Source organism: Euprymna scolopes, chromosome 37 (genome assembly GCF_053919585.1).
Source record: "Euprymna scolopes isolate OS-2025 chromosome 37, ASM5391958v1, whole genome shotgun sequence".
Lineage (NCBI taxonomy): Eukaryota > Metazoa > Mollusca > Cephalopoda > Sepiida > Sepiolidae > Euprymna > Euprymna scolopes.
In genome coordinates, this window is record NC_136518.1 from 60,528,877 (window position 1) to 60,549,785 (window position 20,909).

The following is a 20,909-nucleotide window of genomic DNA, read 5'->3' on the forward strand; positions in this document are numbered from 1 at the left end:
GCATATCCCTCTCACCATGGGCCATGAGATCGGTGTCATCCGCATAAAGCAATTCATGAACCAGGTGCTGAAAGGTCCTTGTAGAAGTATGAAAATGACGAAGATCAAAGACCCTACCTGTGGTTCTGAAACGCAAACAAACACCTAGAGAACATTCCCTAAAGGCATACGATAACATAGTTGCAAAATAAATTGAAAAAAGTGTAGGTGCTAGGATATCACCCTGCTTCACACCATTGTTAACCGATATGGGTTCCGACAGGCATCCGCTGAAGTTCAGTTGAGCCTTCATATTAGTGTGGAGCTCCCTGAGTAATCGTATAAATTGAGGTGGGCATCCCAACCTCCCCAGAATTATCCATAGGGCACTTCTGTTCACCGTATCAAAAGCCTTAGTCAAGTCAACAGAAACCTGATAAAGCGGAACGCAGTGTTCAGTACATTTCTCCTGTAACTGCCGAGCAGAGAAGATCATATCCGTGGTTCCTCTGCCCGGACGAAAGCCACTTTGGCTTTCTGGAATGACGGATGGACAAATATACTTTAACAATCTATTGAGTAGAACTCTGGAAAATACTTTGGCAACTGCTTCCAACAAACTTATCTCACGATAACTTCCACAGTCGGTCCTGGGCCCCTTTCCCTTGTACAGTGATATAAGAATTGCATCAACCCAATCGTGATGGACGGGAACACCCCTCCAGACATCAGTGATAAGATGAAGAATTTCATGAACAAGTTTATCACCCCCATGTAAGAGGACTTCCACAGGAATACCATCAAGCCCTGGAGCCCTCCCAACGTTCACTTCCTTGATTGCATCTCTAATTTCATTCTCAGATGGGAACACGGACATTTCATGGATAAGCTTCTGTTGTGATAAAAATTCATTGATGACATCCTCATCAACATTAGAGGGGTTGTCAAAGAGATCAGAATAATGCTCGGTTCAATGAAGGAGAATCTTGTTAGGATCCTTTATAAGGGCAATTCCATCACTTGAGAGTAGGGGAGAAGTAGATAGTGTTTGAGGACCAAAAGCTTTTTTAAGCAAATGGTACATGCGTTTGAGGTCTTTACAATCAAAAGCCATCTGGATTTGGTTGGCGAGTTTAGCCCACCACTGATTCTTCATTTGGCGGAGTCGCTTTTGGAGAATACCCTTGTTTGCTTTACGTGACTGTTGGATGGACTCTCGACCTCCGTGAGAGGCAGACAACATCTTATGGTGCAACTCATTTTTAGCACTTAAGAGTTGAATAATTTCAAAATCATTATCATCAAACCAATCTTGATGTTTAGATTTGCGGAAGTCAAGAACATCTACACTTATTTCATCGACTGTATTTTTAAAATGCGCCCATGACCTATCAAAATCAGTAGAATTAACTACGGATCAAAGCTTTTCACGTACACTTGGATCAGCCAGCTTGGACACATCAACCCGCCTGGGAATCCCAACACCACCCAACCTACACTTCCTTCTTATACAGACCTTCAACTTCCCGCGTACCAAAAAAGTGATTTGTGGCGCATTCAGCTCCACGCATAACACGCACACTACATACGTCCCGCAAATCTGTCTTCCTGGAAATAATGTAATCAATCAAGTGACCTTGTTTTGAACGAGGATGGGTCCAGGTAAACCTATGGACCTCTTTGTGGCTGGTCAAACTGAGTTCATAGATGGAGAAGATGCAGACCATTACTGTTGACCCTACCTACACCAAACCGGCCGAGTGAGTCCCAGGTGTGATGATCCTTGCCAACCCTTGCATTTAGATCACCCATGAGTAAGATCTCAGATAAAGGAATAGAGGAAATGGTACGACTGAGATCTCGGTAAAACGCTGTGATGGTGTCTTCATCATGATTCATGGTAGGGGCATACACAGATAAAATCGTCATATACCTACTGTGTGCAAGAGGGAAGCGCATCATCATAATTCTGTCACTTACACAGATTGGCTGTTCAATCCTCTTCTCCAAATCAGAACGCACTGCAAAGCCAATTCCACCCTCTCGTCTCAGCCCCGATGGTTTTCCTTTCCAAAAAAAGGTGTATCCCGAGCCCACTTCCACCAATTGATCTTCAGCACTCAATCGTGTTTCAGACAATGCCGCAATGTCTATGCTGTACCTAGCGAGATCTCTTGCAACAATAGCTGTCCTACGCTCAGGTCTTTCATTATCCAGGACATCTTGCAAAGTTCTCACATTCCACGTAGCAACAGTTAGGTTATTCCTCTCCTGATAAAATTTGGATTTTCCTTGTTTATTATTTTTCTTCAACTTTATCTGGTTTCTCCTGCAAATATAGATCAGCCGCCGACCGCAGGAAGCCGAACAGCTAATAAAAGGGTAGACAATTTTAAGGTCACCTTTTCTAGACTCTTCCCAAATGCATGGGTGAGCAGTGTATCCCTAGAAAAGGCTGCTCAGCCGCCAGATCATCCACCGAAGTTGCTTCCACCCTGTAAGCGATTTAGTCGACGATGTTAGATAAATCACTGGCCGCCTATGTGCAGATTTGCAGCTATGCACTTCCAGCCCGCTAAGCCTGTGCAGGTTGCCACTCACCTATCGCCATAGGACTTTTTTTTTTTCTTTTCTTTGAACGATATCTGCACATAAAGATCGTGACACAACATGCTTGTGCTACACATATTGTACCCTCTCGCACTCTACCACTGGTTGCACAGTGACAAACTGAAATAGTGAGATGACTGAGCAGTGGCAGAGTGTGCATGTTTTATTATCACAGAGTTTTACCTCTCCAGCAGCTGGACATACACACACACATACACATAAGCAAGCAAACATGCATATGTATATATATATCCCTAGTTCTCACAATATAGTAACCCTCCAGAACTTGAGAGGGAGGCTAACAGGTACTACAACTTGCCCAAGGGTGACCTGAAACTATGCAAGGCAGAGGCGTTCATCTCCCTGAGGTAGTAGGTTACCCGCATACCCAAATAAACACACATACATACATACATACATACATACACATATACATACACACACATACATACATACGTACATGCATACATACATACACACATACACACATATATACATACACACATACATACATACATACATATGTACATATGTACGTATGTACATACATACATACATACATACACACATACATACATTAATTCATTCTTCACAGATAATTATCGTCTCGTCTTGTTTCTTCACTGTTACCCCTCTCTTGGCCTCAATTTTGTAGGTGGCTTTTAAAACCAGATATAGATCTGCGTGGCTTGTAGCATGGGTGTAAGACAGACAAAATGTAGATATAGAAAAACAGGCTTAATAACATTTAGATATCGAATGAGAAATAATAAGATAATATGGTAAAAAGTAATTAAAAGTAGATTCGACATATAAGGATAAATAGGAAGGACTGTATATATGTAGGTAATATATATATATATATATATATATATATATATATATATATATATATATAAACGAGGGGCCTTTAATAAACTATTTTGTACAGGTATTTAAAATTGTCGTAGACTCTTGAAAATTCTGTATGTTATTGCTATCTCTCTTACTAGCATGGGTGCCTGGCGATGCCCGGGTATTTGGGGGTGTATGCTGAGCAAAAAAAAACAAAAACAAAAAAAAAACGGTCAATTTTTTTAACCCTATTATGACTCCTTAACATTTATTGTTATGAGCTCAAATCAAGTTATTAAGTTAGACCCATGTCCAAGGAACCTATATCTAAAATTTCAAGTGTTTAGACCCAAAATTGTCAGAGGAGTTTGGTAGAGTTCTCTACCAAATCTCAGTACCCTGTATATCAAATTTCGAGTCTGTAGACCAAAAATTGATAGTTATTGCGTAAGGAAATGTACACAGACACACAGACAGACACACAGATATACTAGCATTTCGGCTCGGCCTTGCCCGGGTGTTTGGAGGTGTATGCTGAGCAAAAAAAAAAAAAAAAAACGGTAAATTTTTTAAATTTTGAACCCTATTGTGACCCCTTAAAATTTATTGTTTTGGGCTCAAATCAAGTTATCAACTTAGACCCATGTCTAAGGAACCTATATCTAAAATTTCAAGTGTTTAGATCCAAAATTGTCGGAGGAGTTTTGTAGAGTTCTCAAAGGTCAAATCGTTGAACTTTGACCCCTTAACAGCCAAATTTCTGACCGAAACCCGATCATATAGATTTTCCCAAATCTCAGTACCCTGTATATCAAGTTTCGAGTCTGTAGACTAAAAATTGACAGAGTTATTGCGTAGGGAAATGTACGCAGACACACAGACAGACACACAGACACTTTCACTTTTATAGATATATAGACTAGCATGGGTGCCTGGCGTTGCCCGCTTTTTTAGAGGTGTATGTTGAGAAAAAAAGCGATTAATTTTTTTTAATTTGACCCCTATTATGACCCCTTAAAATTTATTGTTTTGGGCTCAAATCAAGTTATTAAGTTAGATCCATGTCCAAGGAACCTATATCTAAAATTTCAAGTGTTTGGACCCAAAATTGTAGGAGGAGTTTTGTAGAGTTCTCAAAGGTCAAATCGTTGAACTTTGACCTCTTAATTGCCAAATTTCTGGCCGAAAACCAATCACATCGATTTTCCCAAATCTCAGTACCCTGTATATCAATTTCGAGTCTGTAGACTTAAAATTGACAAAGCTATTGCGTAGGGAAATGTACACAGACAGACACAGATAGACAGACAGACAGACAGATACACAGATCCATTCACTTTTATAGATATATAGATGAGTAAAAAGCCTGGAAACTTATGGAAGCACCTCGTTAGCCACTATAAAATAACGGAGGATCACAATAAAAGAAGAAACGAAAAGATGAGGAAGATAGATAAGAAAATGGAGAAAGAAGAGGAGGAGATAGAAACAGTAAATAAGGGATACGGAAATACGCATATAAATAGATAATTATAAAACTTTCGGAAAATGACGAAAATGGGATTAGAAAAACTATATAAATTTTATTCTTCCTCTTTCATTTAATATTATTGTTTGATCCTCTTAATAGTGTTGAACTTTTCTCATGTTTTGCTTTGTTAAGATTTACTCTTTGATAGCAACCCCCCACACACACATATATATGGACTCTCCCGTCGAGTTCAACGTATGAACTTCCCCCACAACCAAGTTGCTCGGAAATTCACACAGATGCTTTGTTTATGGTGGTGAAGGCTTTGTGTAGAACTAACACACTTTTTGGTATTACTGCTAACCTTTGTTGGTTCAAATGACTGCCACAGGACAGAGTATAGATTAGACCGTAGGTTTTTACATAAGAGTTTCCTTCCCCTAACGAAGACTATGAGTAAATCTTGCCCAGTGAATTAATGCTTCCCCAGATACCAACCTGGAAATTTCTACGACCCGGCAAAGATATATATATATAATGTACTAGCGGGGGTACCCGGCGTTGCCCGAGTGTTTGTTTCTGGGACGGGGGGGGGAGTTTTAAAAAATGTTATGGTAGGTAAGTAGGAAGGATCAAACCCGGAGTCATGAGTAAAAGTAGGAAAATAAAGTGTGAAAAAAAACAACAAAAAAAAAACATCTGCAACGTTAACAGTTCGGCCACCAAGAAAAGTCCATTCCAGTTGTTTAGGAAAAAAAAAAAAAAAAACGACTACAGTAGGTCGGCGCGAACGTGAAAATATAATGTGAATTGTCCAGCACGCTAACCACTACGCCACAGAGCACTGCAGCTTAGTTTAGTGATTTTAAATAACTTCACATGAAAGAACTACGAAGCCAAACCGGTGTTCTCTTCTCAACTGTTCCTTGTGAACGATCCCCAAACGGTGTTAAGTGGTGGCAGGGGGAGGAGGAATTTATTAGAGAGAAAATATTTTACCACTTCCATTGATCTTAACCGATTTTGGCCGTGACTTCTCAGCAGAAAAAGTATAGAAATCTAAGATTATCGAGGAATTTGAGAAATAATAAGCCTATAACACACCTCAGATATTGTTCTGCCGTTTGTGCATATTATATTTGTATGAAATATCTTGATTTTTAATCCTATTAATGTCAAAATCAGACGGGAAAAAATGAGTTCATTTTATTTATATAGAGAAGAAGAGATAAGAAGACTGTTAGTAACGTAGAATACCAGGGTGTTGAAGTGTATGAACAAAAACAAATCAATGAACAAAGGTTTTATTAAGATTAATAGCGAGGGGTACCCGGGGTTTCCCGGGTGTTTGGAGGTGTGTGTGTGGAGGGGGGGGGGGTAAAAAAGTAAGTATGAGGATCAAACCCGGACCGTTGAGGCAAAGTTTTGAAAAAAAAAGTGCGACGTTAACCGTTGCCCCACCGCGACATGCTTACGGAAACACGTTTGAATTTATTTAAGTACTTGGATTTAGCAGGTGCTCGTTTTAATGAATTAATGAAGTCAAGTTTGACCGCGGGATAGTATTCATTTACTGATGAACGCTTTTTTTCCCACTCCCAAGATGTTATAGGAAAAAGACTAACCCACATGCGGCGAGCGACAAATATTGAATATTTATCTTCCCGAAATCGAGCAAATTAAATAGACAGGCGGGCTTCGTTGTTAACTGTGAGATATTACGATTTATATGTGATATAAAAAGTTTTAAAAAGTTGTGAACCGACCGACCGCTTCTCTGAAAGAAGCCTTTTGTAGACACACAGAAAAAGCGAACACACATACATACATACATTTTCGCTTTTATATTTATAGATTAATCTTCGTATGTCTGTTTATCAAAATCATTCATAAATCAGAAATTTTAAAATCTGTACCAAACATCTATAGTTATCTATGTTAGTAGACATGCATTGTCTCTAATACATACCTTTACTTTATAGCTTATCTATAAGATGGATACCTATTAGCCATAGTTTGAACTTATACCTAAAGATATATTAAGTAGAAATCCTATAGTTTCTTTCCCTTAGATGGACAAACGTGATTGTCTCTGCATGAAAACTAAAATCTGAAGTTCGAAGCTCATTTTGAAGCATACCCTGACTCCTCATACGATACTTTTTCCAATGTATTTATTAATCCACAAACCGTATTTAATTCTCGTTTAACTCTAATAGATACTAACCTTAAATTCACATCTGTTACTCATACATACTCCCAAGCCTTTCCACTCATAACATGTGAATAACCACATCTTCCAAGCTTAATATTACTCTGAGGAGTGCAACTGCATAGCAGATCCTAACTCGATTAACTCTAACAACCCGTGCGAGTGCATAGAAATACCCGGCTTTGAAACCAGGCACGGGACAAACCCTTTCGGTACTGATGGAACCATAGATCTCGTCAGGTCATCCATCTAGGAGAAGGAAACCTCCGATATCAAACCTGTGCCACTGATCTCATGCATCTTGGCACCAAAGAGAGGAGGGGGGTTGACAACCTCTCTAGAACTGGTAATTCGATTAATTTACTAGTTTTCAACCCTAAACTGCTTAAGGAGTAGGTTGGCTATGCCTATCGCCTAGCTTCTATACTCTTACAGTGAAAACAGAATGTTCCAAGTCGCCCCGACTATTACCCTGCTGAATTCCCTTAGAATGAAAATCGAATAGTCCAAAAAGTGCCAATAATTATTAAAGATTGGATAGGATTGTTAGCTCCAGTCGTTGCTTGGCAGAACCACCACTACCACCGCCACTGTCACCACCACTACCATACCACCGCCACTATCACCACCACTACCACTACTACCACTACAAAATGTACACGACATAAAATTAACACATTTCGGGTAAGAACATTATTACCTACTTATTTATCATGCCAAAATTAGTATAAATTCCAACGCATTTCAGGTGATAACATTATTACCTACATGAGTATCATGTGAAAATAAGTAAAATGATAAGTTGCTGGTGTAGATTATAGATCTTTTAAACCAACGCATTTCAGGTGAAAACATTATTACATACTAAGCTATCACTTTGAAATTAGTAGAGATTCTAAAAATTATTGAAAATAAATCAATAGAAAAATATTTATAGGAAAACCATAAAGTGCTCACTCGCGACAATTACGGCCCATATTGTCTCTTAACTGCTCAACTCCCTTTATGCAAGATTATATGAGACAATTACGGTTAACATCTGACCAAAAGGGTGAGAACATTATTCCTGCCCCTGACTTAATCGTATTTCAACTTATTATGCAACAATTATTGCAATTTATATTTTCTGTCACAATACGGTGTGACGTTAGTTTTTTATCTAACGCGTCCACTCTTTATTCATTTATTACTTCTCTGATTTCCACTGTTTTCTAACCTACGAAGTGTTTATAAACGGAACCATCAAAACTCCAGTCACTAACTTTTGATGGCTAAGTTACATTCCATCCCCGGGAAATTTGATTCGTTGTATGAGTTCTTTTTGGCAGCTTTCGGGCTGTCTCCAGAGACAAATTCTTCATAATCTACATCATTCATTTTTGAATACCTTAAATACTTAATGGACACTTGTCTTTCTACAACAGCAGCAACGTACTTCTTACAGATTCATTCCATTTTCTTATCACTATAAAAAAAATAACAAAAGTTAACATGTAACATGTTTCTATCAAATGTTATTACATAAATGCCAAATTATCAGATCATTAAGAAAAGATAGTGACATAATTATTACTAACTGATTTACAAGTAACTTTCATTAAATTATAATATCTAGAAAAAAGTGATGCCTCACTATAGTTCTATTCCTTGTAATAATATATCTCAAGCAGTTCTGCATATTTGTCTACAAACGTATTTATTTTTTAATTCGCGGTCTGATCGGAACTAATATTGCACTGATTATTCTGTTGAAGAGCATTTTATTGTTTGCTTCTGTAATGATGTTTTTAACTACCATGGAATTTCCACGGGTTCTGCTAGTTTTAGATCGAAATATCGGTACTTTTGCTACGAACTCCAAATTAAATAAAAAGATGTGCTTCGAGATTATGATTATTATTTTAACATCTAGTGAAAAAAGAAATAACGATTTTAAATAAACTATTATATGTTTAAACTTCAAAAGACCTATAAACTCTGTCATAATATAAAAAGTGACAATCAAGATTCAATTTGGGGTCTACTGTATTCAAGGTTAACTTGTGACATGTGACTTCCAGCTTTTTTATCATTTGACCTGATACATCATTTAACTTTTCGTTCAAGGCAAAAACTGTAAAAAAATGATTATATTGTAAATTAGTTTTAAGTCATCTTGGAGAAGAACTATAAAACGTGTGTAAGGTCCGATGGAATTCTTTTCCTATTTTATCAAACTATTTTATGTCTTGCAACTTCCCCAGAAAAAAAAAAGAAAAGAAAGAAGATTATCAAACGACGTGGTGGTGTGCTGCGTAAGTGGTCGACGTTGTTTTCAGAATATCATTAAAGTGGTCACATTCTGCAGTTAATCACATTCTTTCTTCCCAATTAATTACCTTTTAATTCTTTCTTATTGATGATGACATTATAACAATAACGAATTGATGGAGATAAATCACCATTGATTCAATACAATACACACGCACATGTTTATTACGAATGGAGATTTGGCACCTGACTGTCTGAAGTTGAAACAATACTATCTTTATTATAAATTTTCCTAATGTCTCTGTGTGTGACACGGTTTATCTCAGCCTACCGGCAACCCACCCATACAAGTAAGGCACCGAAATGAAGCTTATGATCCAGCGGATGTTTTAGTGATATTTATATCCATGTTTGGTGTATGGAAATGCAAAAAAAAAAAAAAAAAATAAATAAATAAAAAATAACGATTTACTAAACAACATTTTATTTACTGGATATTTTTCCGGTACAAGGACTCAAGTTTGCCCAGCTGGGCAAACTTGGGTTTTTGTTACTTCAAATAAGTCTACGATTGTACTTCATTACGGATGGAGATTTGACATCTGTTTGGTTCAAGTTGAAACCATACTATAACTCCGATTAATTCTACGATTGTATTTCTATTACAAACGGAGATTTGGTATTTGTCTATCTGAAGATGAACTTATACTATAACTTTATTAATTGCACTATTGTACTGCTCTATTACGAATGAAGATTATGTCTCTGTCTTTCTGTAACCAATTTTATTTTTTTTTTATTAATCATACTATCGCACTTCTATAGCAATTAGTAATGGAGATTGTGTATCTGTCTGTCTCAAGCCGGAATTATACTATTACTTCGATTAATTTTACTGTTGTATTTTTATTATTAATAAAGATTTAGTATCCATCTGTCTGAAGTAGAAAGTATACTATTCATCATATTCGATTTATCGTCTGTTTTACATGCTGGCATGTGTTAAACGACTTTAAGAAATTGACTTTCGACGAAAACTATCTCTGACCAGTCTAGCTTCTGCATTAAACTTAACTAAATATAGCGAACAATACCCATGCTTATGAATAGATGCTCTGTTCGAAAATTAATAAGGATTACTAGCATGGGTGCCCGGCGTTGCCCGGGTATTTGGAGATGTATGTTGAGCAAAAAAAAGTGGTCAATTTTTTTAAAATTTGACCCTTATTATGACCCCTTAAAATTTATTGTTTTGGGCTCAAATCAAATTATTAAGTTAGATCCATGTCCAAGGAACCTATATCTAAAATTTCAAGTGTTTAGACCGAAAATTGTCGGAGGAGTCCGGTAGAGTTCTCAAAGCTCAAATCGTTGAACTTTGACCCCTTAATCGCCAAATTTCTGGCCAAAAACCGATCACATCGATTTTCCCAAATCTCAGTACCCTGTATATCAAATTTCGAGTCTGTAGACTGAAAATTGACAGAGTTATTGCGTAGGGAAATGTTCACACATAGACACACAGACACACAGATACACACACTTTGAGATTTATGGATATATAGATATATATAATATCCGAACAATAAGATGAGTTAAATCACAGATTAATTAATCTTGTGGTTTACAGTCTTACAAAATATTGTTGAGAGGAAATATTTTTATATAAGACTATCCCAGCCAAATAAAAAAGCTCAATATACAAGATAGAGCCAAGTAAGAATTGTAGGATTTATCTTTAAATTTTGTGCAGTAAAAAATAGAATTTTTAAACAAAACAGCCTAATACGAAACAAATGGAATTTATTTTCTCCATGCGTTTACTGTTGCCAAGGATCTTTGCCACTTCTTCTGGACGCTGGATTCGACAATTTTAGACTTTACCTTCAATATTGGGATCATTAACAAGTATGGATTATAAAAATAATCTTCATCTCTATTTCCTGGGCACCTCTCAAATCGTTTACCTGGAGTGCATATACTTTTTCTTGTTCAAACCAATTCTCTCGTTGGATCACCTTAAAATGATGCCATTTTCTATGCTCCTTTAAAAATATTTTTAATTAATTTTCAAAATATGTGCTAAAAAGCAAAATTATGTTTATCTAAAAATAATTATTTTGCTAAAGGTATTTCTTCTGAAGAGATGAGCCATGCATTAAAAATCCATTTAACTTTCGTGTATTCTTGTTTCAAATAATACATTTTTGTTTAAAAATTTTATATTTTTACTGTACAAAATTGAAATACAAATCCTAATATATATATATATGTGTGTGTCATCGACATACAGTCCTGTTTCGCTGTATCACAACTCGTCAGTGCCGCTAGACGAGCACCTCTCCCAAGCCGAGGATTGAACCTAGAACCATCGCGTTGATATTCAGCAGTTCTACCGATCGACCCACGGGAGCGATGCCTGCAAATAACCTCGCCAAATGTCTATTTTGAACAAACATACGTCCACCACTATGCAAGTTTTACGATCTTAAAACTATACATAAATTAACATAAAATCTTTCAAAGACTATTGGAAAACTATTTTGCTTGAAAACTATTTTGCTTGAAAACTATTTTGCTTGAAAACTATTTTGCTTGAAAACTATTTTGCTTGTAAGTCAATTAATCTCTTGAAATCACTGTATTAGTTTGCTTCCAAGAATTCACACGAGTTCTTATATTATTTTATGGATCATCAGTTGCTTACCATGAAAAAACTGTTTTGGGGAATATAAAAACAAAACAGTGCATTAAATCATGGTTTCCCAGTAGTGTTAATGAAAAAATTAATTAGAAAAAACAGGAACAAAAACATAGTTTTAGACATTGTTAAAAACAAACACGTGAATATCTAAGAAAAAAAAAATGTGTTTTTCAGGTGTTATTGTATTTTAGGTTTTGGTTTTTGAAATTATGATGTGATAATATTTTTGCTGATATTTTTTTTTTTTTAAATATATTTTCTCGTTTTTTTTTTTTTTTCATTTAAAAAAAAAAGGTGATGGCGCATCATTGGGTCCGATGTCTTTTGAGTTTGTTGTCCCTCAAGGTGTTCCAATCAAAATCTCTCCCATTGTTGGAACTGTGGAACCAGACCAGGTGAGTACAACAAACCTTTGCAACTGTTCTTTTCCATCGTTCTTGTATATTTATTTCCTATTTTCTCTGTTGGAAGACATTTTTTTTTAAATCTTTTTTTCGATAGGAGCAAAGTGTAGTATCTGTTCTGATACTACACTTCACCTTTTCTGACCTCGATCAGCTAAGAAGAAATCCTTCTAGATTGAGGCAATTTTTATTTTTGTTACTATCCAGATTGCCCTTTTTTTTGGGGGGGGTCTTGGTTTCCTGCATGAAAAAACGATCTTGTGTCTAACTCTGCCCTCCTGGGGAGATAAGTAAATAGAAAAAAAAATGATTACATTTAGAGGCACTGGAACCTTAATATAACTATAGAGTTTGAAAAAGAAGGAAATTATGTAGAATGACAAATAAATACGATTCTGGAATTTGGATTTTTTTGGGGGGGTACTTTTTTTGTGAAAGATGATTTTCGCTGGAGTAGCCTTTTGTAAACCTATCTTGTGTTTATCGATTATCAAGAAAATGTGTTTTGCAGTGTGAATGTTTATTTTAAAAATAGATTCAGAACATTTATTATTTTATTATATATGTGAGCTTTAGTGATATAAACAATATCGACATCTTAACCCGCATTTCAGTGTTTACTTCAGGTTATTTAATATATATATATATATATATATATATAATAATAATAATAATAATAATGATAATATATATATATATATATATATATATATATATATATATATATATATATATATATATATATATATATAGTGATGAGTTACGTTCCAATGACCAAAAAGCAGAATTAGTCCACACTCATGACTTTTGTTTATTATTATTTTTTTAATTTTTAAAACTTTTTCATTTTCAAATTATTTAACTTATAAGCAATGCTTATGTTTTTTTTAGTAAACTTCTTCCACTTATTTCGTTATGTTGATGGGAAATATGGTAGATTATATCATGAAACCACTTATATAAGGCAAACAGATATTACGGATTGCACGAAACAGATAAAACAAAAATCATAAATTGCTAAATCCTACCCTCTGATGAGAAGGAAGTATTTCTTCGAAACTCCGCGGATTAAGGACTATCCACTTATTTAGTGTTTCCTTTTCAAATTAAATATGTTTTTAACTCTTTTTCAAAGTTTTTTTAACATGTTTTTTTTAACTACTTTCTCTTATATATATATATATATATATATATATATATGTATATGTGTGCATGTGTGTGTGTATATATGTTTGTGTGTGCATATATATATATGTATGTGTATACGTGTGTGTGTGTATATGTTTGTGTGTGCATATATATTTATATGTATGTGTGTGCGTGTGTGTATATATGTTTGCGTTTGCATATATATATATATATATATATTTATATATGTTTGTGTGTGCATATATATATATATATATATATATAAGAGAATTAGAAGGCTATCACAATGCGAGGAATGGAATCTAGGCAGTGTTGAGGAAGAAAGACGAAAACAAGTGACAATTTGCAAATCAATATATATATATATATATATATATATATATATATATATTCAATTGTGTTATGTAGCGATATGTCTTACTTGTAGCGGTCTATTGTATGTGACAATGTTCCATGTGGTATATTTCGGGGAAGCCCCTTTGTCAAATGGTTAATGTTACAAATCTATTCAAAGCTTGCTAGATGGAAAAGTAAAAATGAAATAAAGATTGAAGTAAATCCAAAGTAAGGACAACCAGAAATCTAGAAAAATTGTTATCAGAAAGAATGCCAAAAATCGCATCCAAAAACATCAGAAATTAAAAAAAAATAATACATCTCACGTTATGTAAGCATTTATACAAGGTTTATTAAGAACATAAGTTTCTGTTTACATTCACAAATAGCTATCATATTCCACACTAGCAGCAACATTACAATTTTAAATTAAATAATAAAATATAATACATTTTAAAAAGAAGAATGAAATAAAGTAAAATCTTTAAAAAATTAAAACAAATAAAAGTTTGAAACATAATTCCATATGAGTTAATCCGCCATATCGCAAATAATATTTCTAGATAATATTTACCTTAAATAATATTTTTAGACATTGTTACTAAAAACACAGTCAAATTAGCATACCCAACATAAATTAACTGATCTTCAACTATTATAGCTGATAATCATACTAAAATGAATCGCAAAATAAATATTTATTTATCAAATACATATTCAAACGAATGTAATTGCAACTGTTCTTAGAAATATATATTAAGAGGAAAATATCTAGCATCAAACATAGTTTATAAACAAAATGTCATGGAGGAAGGTAATGCTATAGTATGCATAGAAATAATGTATCCTTATTTAATGTAGAATGTTTACCCTAACGAGAACTGAATATCAATAGCTAAATATGTTAGTTAACTACAAAATAATAATATCCCATACGAATTGAATAACTTAATTGATATAAAATATGGAATCCTCTCAAATAGTGATTGAGATTGTCAGACTGACTTCCTCATCTTGGTTGTTATTGTCACAACGTTTCGGCCGTTTTGCCCTCCGGCCTTCATCAGGTGTTTTTTTTTGTATCGAACTGGGGGACCGTTTGTTAGGAGTCTCGAACCCAACCCTTTATTATTATTACAGGGGTACCGTGTTCGGACTCCAGCTAGGCTCTGGGACATAGTTGCTGATTCTCTGTTTTGAATGTTACTTTTTCACTGCCTTCGTTCAGGATTGAACTCAGCACCTTTGGGTAACTGTAAACTTTGATACAACGTCTAGGACCACTCGGCCATATGTCACTAGGATAATTCTTAGTTATTTTTTGTTAATGTTAAACCTATGTTGTTATTCAAGGTTTTCTCTCTCTATCAGAGGTGTCCAAATTGCATTCAGCTCTATGCTTGGTTTGCTCAGTAGGTTGTTATGTCTGAGCATGTGAGCTGTTTCTTTAAGTTTTCTCACTTTCCAGTGGGTCTCCCTGTTTATTATTTTTACTTCATCCCATAGGGAGCGATGGTCACCCCTCTCAATCCAGACATGGTTGGCTATACCCGATTTTTCCGTCTCCCCTTTAGTTACCGCTTTTCGGTGTTCTTCCACCCTTACTTTAAGGGGGCGGCATGTTTCATCCTTGTAAACCTTTCTGCAACTGCATGGGATGGAGTATATGCAGTTTTTGGTCATGTTCTCCTCCATGCGGGGCTTCACTCGTACCAGGTGTCCTCTGAGTGTTGACTCGCTCTTGAATATCGTCCTGATGTTGTAGGGGGCACATATTCTCTGAATCTTTTCGGAGATGCCTCGTATGTATGGTAGGTAGACCGTTGGAGGTTTTTGGGTTTCATTCTCCTCTCTTATACTATTAACACGTTTGGTGGATAGTATGCTATCGGGGTAGTTGTTACGACGGAGAGTATTCTTCAACCTGACCATTTCTTGGTGGTATGTAAAGGTGTCGCTACTTATTGTCTCTACTCAATGTTGTAAGCAGCATGCGATTCCATGTTTGATACTGTATGGGTGATGGGAGTTGAAGTTTAGGTATTGTCTGGTGAAGGTAGGCTTGCGATATACGGATGTCTTAAACCCATGCTCTGTGCATGATATGAGTATATCAATGAAGGCCAGTTGGTTATCTTTTTCTTTCTCCATTGTGAACTGTATCGATGGTCTTATTGAGTTCACATGGTCACAGACAATTACTCTCAAATAGTATTCATCATTCAGTGCGCGTTTTCCAATTTATTCCCAAATAATAATAATAATAATAATAATAATAATAATAATAATAATACCAAAGAGCTGAGAAGGTTCAGTTGGACAAGCGCAAAGAGAACTGGGACTTTGGGGAGGCTTAGTGCCACTCAAATTCCAGTATAAACCAATGGCCACTGCCGGCGAGAAATCAATGGTAAGAGGCTGTTGCGATGATGCAAATTCATTTGCAAACATTATCGAAGGAGGTGGAGAGAACTGGACGTCTGGGGAGACTTGTTGTCACTCAACCTCCAGAGAACACCACAGGTTTCCAATCAGATCGTTTGTTGACTTTTGTGAAAGCTCCATGTGAGCCAATAATAATAATAATAATAATAATAATAATAATAATGATATGTTACAAGTAAACTTGTCACATTTGAATTAAACGTTGGGATATTATAGGTAGCTAATTAGTAAATTATTACAGATTATAAATATTAACACTATAAATAACAAAGTCCAACAATACATAATTGTTAAAATAATACGAATACTTAAAATAATAAATAATAAAAATAATTATGCAGTTTGGTTTGAAACAAATATGTAGTTGTTGGAATATTTTGGAAGACTAATGGGGTATATATTTAATTGCTGCCCACATTGGCAATATGTGGCACAAGGCCTGAAAAGTGGGATACCAGCAGGCTCCCCTAAAGGAGGGGCACTCCTGCAATTTTAAAAATTGCCTGAGTAACCCCGTCGGCATTCCCCGGTCGGAGCGCCTCAGGCAGCAAGCAATAAACTTGCCCCACTGGAAAGCCCGGTGGCAAGGCCTGGGAGGGTGGACATCCTAGGTATTACCCAGGCAGTGTACCTCAGTCCAACAGGTGGTGGGCCGGTTCCCGGCCCCTCACCTGTTGGGCTGAGTGTCAAGTGACGAATCCTTGACTGGTACTACCCTGTCTCCCTGCAGCCGAGGCCGCTAGGAGACACATCCCATCACTATGGAGAGTAATGGGGTAGATATTTATTTGCTGCCCACCTCAGCAAAATGTGGCACAAGGCCGGAAAGTGGGAACCCCGCAGGCTCCCCTAAAGGAGGGGCACTCCTGCAATTTTAAAAATTGCCTGAGTAACCCCGTCGGCATTCCCCGGTCGGGGCGCCTCAGGCAGCAAGCAATAAACTTGCCCCACCGGAAAGCCCGGTGGCAAGGCCTGGGAGGGTGGACCTCCTAGGTATTACCCAGGCGGTGTACCTCAGTCTCCAACAGGTGCTGGGCCGGTTCCCGGCCCCTCACCTGTTGGGCTGAGTGTCAAGTGACGAATCCTTGACTTGTACTACCCTGTCTCCATGCAGCCGAGGCCGCTAGGAGACACATCCCATCATCTCAAGAGAGTAATGGGGTAGTTATTTAAATGCTGCCCACCTCAGCATTATTTGGCACAAGGCCTGGAAAGTGGGATACCCGCAGGCTCCCCTAAAGGAGGGGCACTCCTGCAATTTTAAAAATTGCTTGAGTAACCCCGTCGGCATTCCCTGGTCGGGGTGCCTCAGGCAGCAAGCAATAAACTTGCCCCACTGGAAAGCCCGGTGGCAAGGCCTGGGAGGGTGGACCTCCTAGGTATTACCCAGGCGGTGTACCTCAGTCTCCAACAGGTGCTGGGCCGGTTCCCGGCCCCTCACCTGTTGGGCTGAGTGTCAAGTGACGAATCCTTGACTTGTACTACCCTGTCTCCATGCAGCCGAAGCCGCTAGGAGACATCCCATCACTATGGAGAGTGATGGGGTATGATCCCACACAGTCGGACGATTCTATTTATAAACGATGCTGCTAAGAACTGACGAATCAAATAAATTCACGTGCTGCTACCAACCAATCAGAAACCAGAATTGCTTCATAAATATTAAACCTTTTCTGGAGCAATTTCACATGTTCTTTTCCCGGGTTTCGACATGGTAAGAATATTTTGTTCTGTGGAACTGTCTACTACAAACAAGTCACCTACCAGGACTTGTGTGTAACAGCGAACCATCTGAAGCTCAAAGTGGCTTACACTTCTACAGTAGTTATTTTATATGTGCAAGATTGTATAGTGTGGGCTGTGCTTTATTTAACTTAATTTATGTGAAAAGAGTTGCTCTCACTTGGAAATTAAATATATTCGCGTATTAAATAATCGGACGTTTTTTGAATAAAATTTGAAACATAGATATGGATAAAAGCAGTGTTATGTTTGATTTATGTTAGTTTAGGAGAGCAAAAGTGTAGACATGTCTCTTTCTGAAAATAAATGTGCACATGTTCGTTTATGTCTGCAGATGATAAATATTTATTTGTTTATGGTGTTCACCGAACAGCCAACCGCTTCGCAGAAATCGTTTACAACTATCTATATAAAAGCTAAGTACGTCCAAGGATGGAATACTGTTGCCATATCTGGGCAGGAGCTGCTAAAAGCAGCCTATCCTGCCTTGACAGAGTACAAAATAGACTTCGTGGCTTAGTGGGAGATGCCCTTTTCTCTACCCTGCAACCTCTCTCCCACAGAAGAGACGTTGCGAGCCTATCCTTGTTTTATCGTTATTTCCATGGCATGTGCTCGTCTGAACTCCAATCTCTGGTCCCCCCTCGCCAATCTTTCACGAAAAACACCCGTCTAGCTGAATCCACTGTGAAAAATTTCCCCCACTCTTTATCTGTGCCTAAATCAAAACGTGGATTCCATGAACAAAGCTTCTTTCTTAGAACTGCACGCCTTTGGAACTCTATTCCGTCTTCCTGCTTCCCACCTGACTACAACTTGGATGTCTTTAAGTCCATCGTTAACAAATTCCTAATGAACCGCCCCCTTAAATAAACACTTCATCAAATCTCCACACTAACGTACTGTACTTGCAATAACCCTTATCCCTGAGTGGCGTCCGGGCCTTGATAAGTGGTGATCACTGTGTAAAAAAAAAAAAAAAAAAAAAAACGAAACTTGAACGTAGCTATTTTAAATATTTAAAATTAAATATTTAATAAAAACAAACAATAAATAAAATTATAATCATGATTAGCGCCAGTGTTTTTGAAAAAAAAAAGAACAATTTCGTTTCAGTTTCCCTGTTCATTTTTCTTTTTTCCAATCTAATTTCTGTATTAAAATGATTGGTGCTTCTCCATTATTGGGACAAGATTTTGTAGTTGATAAACGGAATTTTCATATAGAAGACAATGGTTTCAACTGATATTTTTTTGTCAATTCTAATAAGTTACAATGGTAGATTCCAAATTATGCAGTCGAATTATATATGTACAAGATTCGCACCTAAATTATTTTACTGATCATTATGAACTTTAGAAGACGTCTGGTAGGTGGGACAGTTCCAAATATAGCTATAATTTTGCTTTATGTAAAGGAAGTAAATTTAGATACCTCCAATTTATGTAAAATTGTATCAAGAGATATTAGATATCAATTAATATATATTCCCCGAATTGCAGTTTCTTTAGAGTATTTTAAAGGATCTCCAATTTGTGTAAAATTGTATCAAGAGATAGAGGATAAAAATTACTACTAGGACAGTAGTAGAAACCTGCCATGAAGCAAGCAAACGACAGAAAATGTGTTTTGAAGGAAACAGCTTACCTTATAGGCTTGTATATAATGATGTTTATCAGCTGTTTTCACTTGTGAAGTAATTCTTTCGGATAAATATAATGTCGGTTGTCAAGAGAGAAAACAAGCCTTTCTAGAGCCTTCCTCATCTTAGTTGTTTTTTTTTTTTTACTTGTATAGAATGGTGTTTATTGTTTTTGTGTCTGTGTGTGTGTCGATATTCCATTGCATTCCTGTTATGGGATTAAATGGTAATAAAACGAAAGGAACACAGGATTTGGAGGAACGAAACATGTATTCACATATATTACAGGCAAAGGCAAGTTGAGAATACCATTGCTCAACGGTAGTACATTTGCACACGTCCAGCTTGGTCGCGTGCCAATCAGACTGCCGGGCACCGGTACTCGATACCGGAAGTGACGTCACTAGAGGAAGTGACGTCATGAGTTCATTAATCCCCTGGAGGGGCGTCTCCAACACCCCCTCCCAAGCTGTCACTACCTCTTCCTTTTAGGGTTTACCATCAATTGCTCGGTAACCTTTTCTCGTAGTTCAGGTGTTGGTTGAGGAGATTCAGGATCAAAAGTTCCGAAGACAGTGTCTATCGGCTCATCTTCCAATGGTTGATTGTCGCTGGTTCAACTAATCGATATCTTCTTAGTTGGTTTTGATGACGTTTGTGGGTATATGTTGGTCCTTGTATGATATATACCATGTCACCGATTCTCTTAGTAATTGTACCCACCTCCCAGAATGATGTGTTGTTTTTATAACTTTTGAAAAAACACTTTTTCACCTGATATGAAACGTTTACTGGGTACATACGTGGTCACTAATGGCCTTGACTGTTTGGGTAAGAACTTGTCAAAAACAGATCTCACTTTCTGCGCAAACATCGTTTCTGCAGGTAAGACTACTGTTGGAGGCTAAGGTCTTCTGGTCTGGAACAGGTACTTTAGACATAGCGTGGTTCAGGGTTGCTAGCTGGGTCTGGAATGACTGGCTGGACGTTAGGGCGATCTGGAAACGGACGGCGGACACTCAGAATGAGGTGTCAGTGTTAAGGAATGAACTACATTGAGAGTGTAGCGTCTGTGTTAAGGAACGGACGGTCGGTAGGGAACCAGGTGCAAGCGAGGTTGCAGACCGGAG

At 36.9% G+C, this 20,909-nt stretch overlaps 1 protein-coding gene across 3 annotated transcripts in view; it reads left to right on the top strand.

Moving 5' to 3' along the window:
* LOC145261207 (cilia- and flagella-associated protein 74-like) overlaps positions 1–20,909 on the top strand; it is a 2,330,915-nt gene that overhangs the window by 734,073 nt on the left and 1,575,933 nt on the right. For all 3 annotated transcript variants that reach the window (XM_080119545.1, XM_080119548.1, XM_080119547.1), the window contains exon 29: positions 12,355–12,455. In XM_080119545.1, the coding sequence (XP_079975671.1) occupies positions 12,355–12,455 (101 nt within the window). The remainder of the gene's footprint in view (positions 1–12,354; positions 12,456–20,909) is intronic.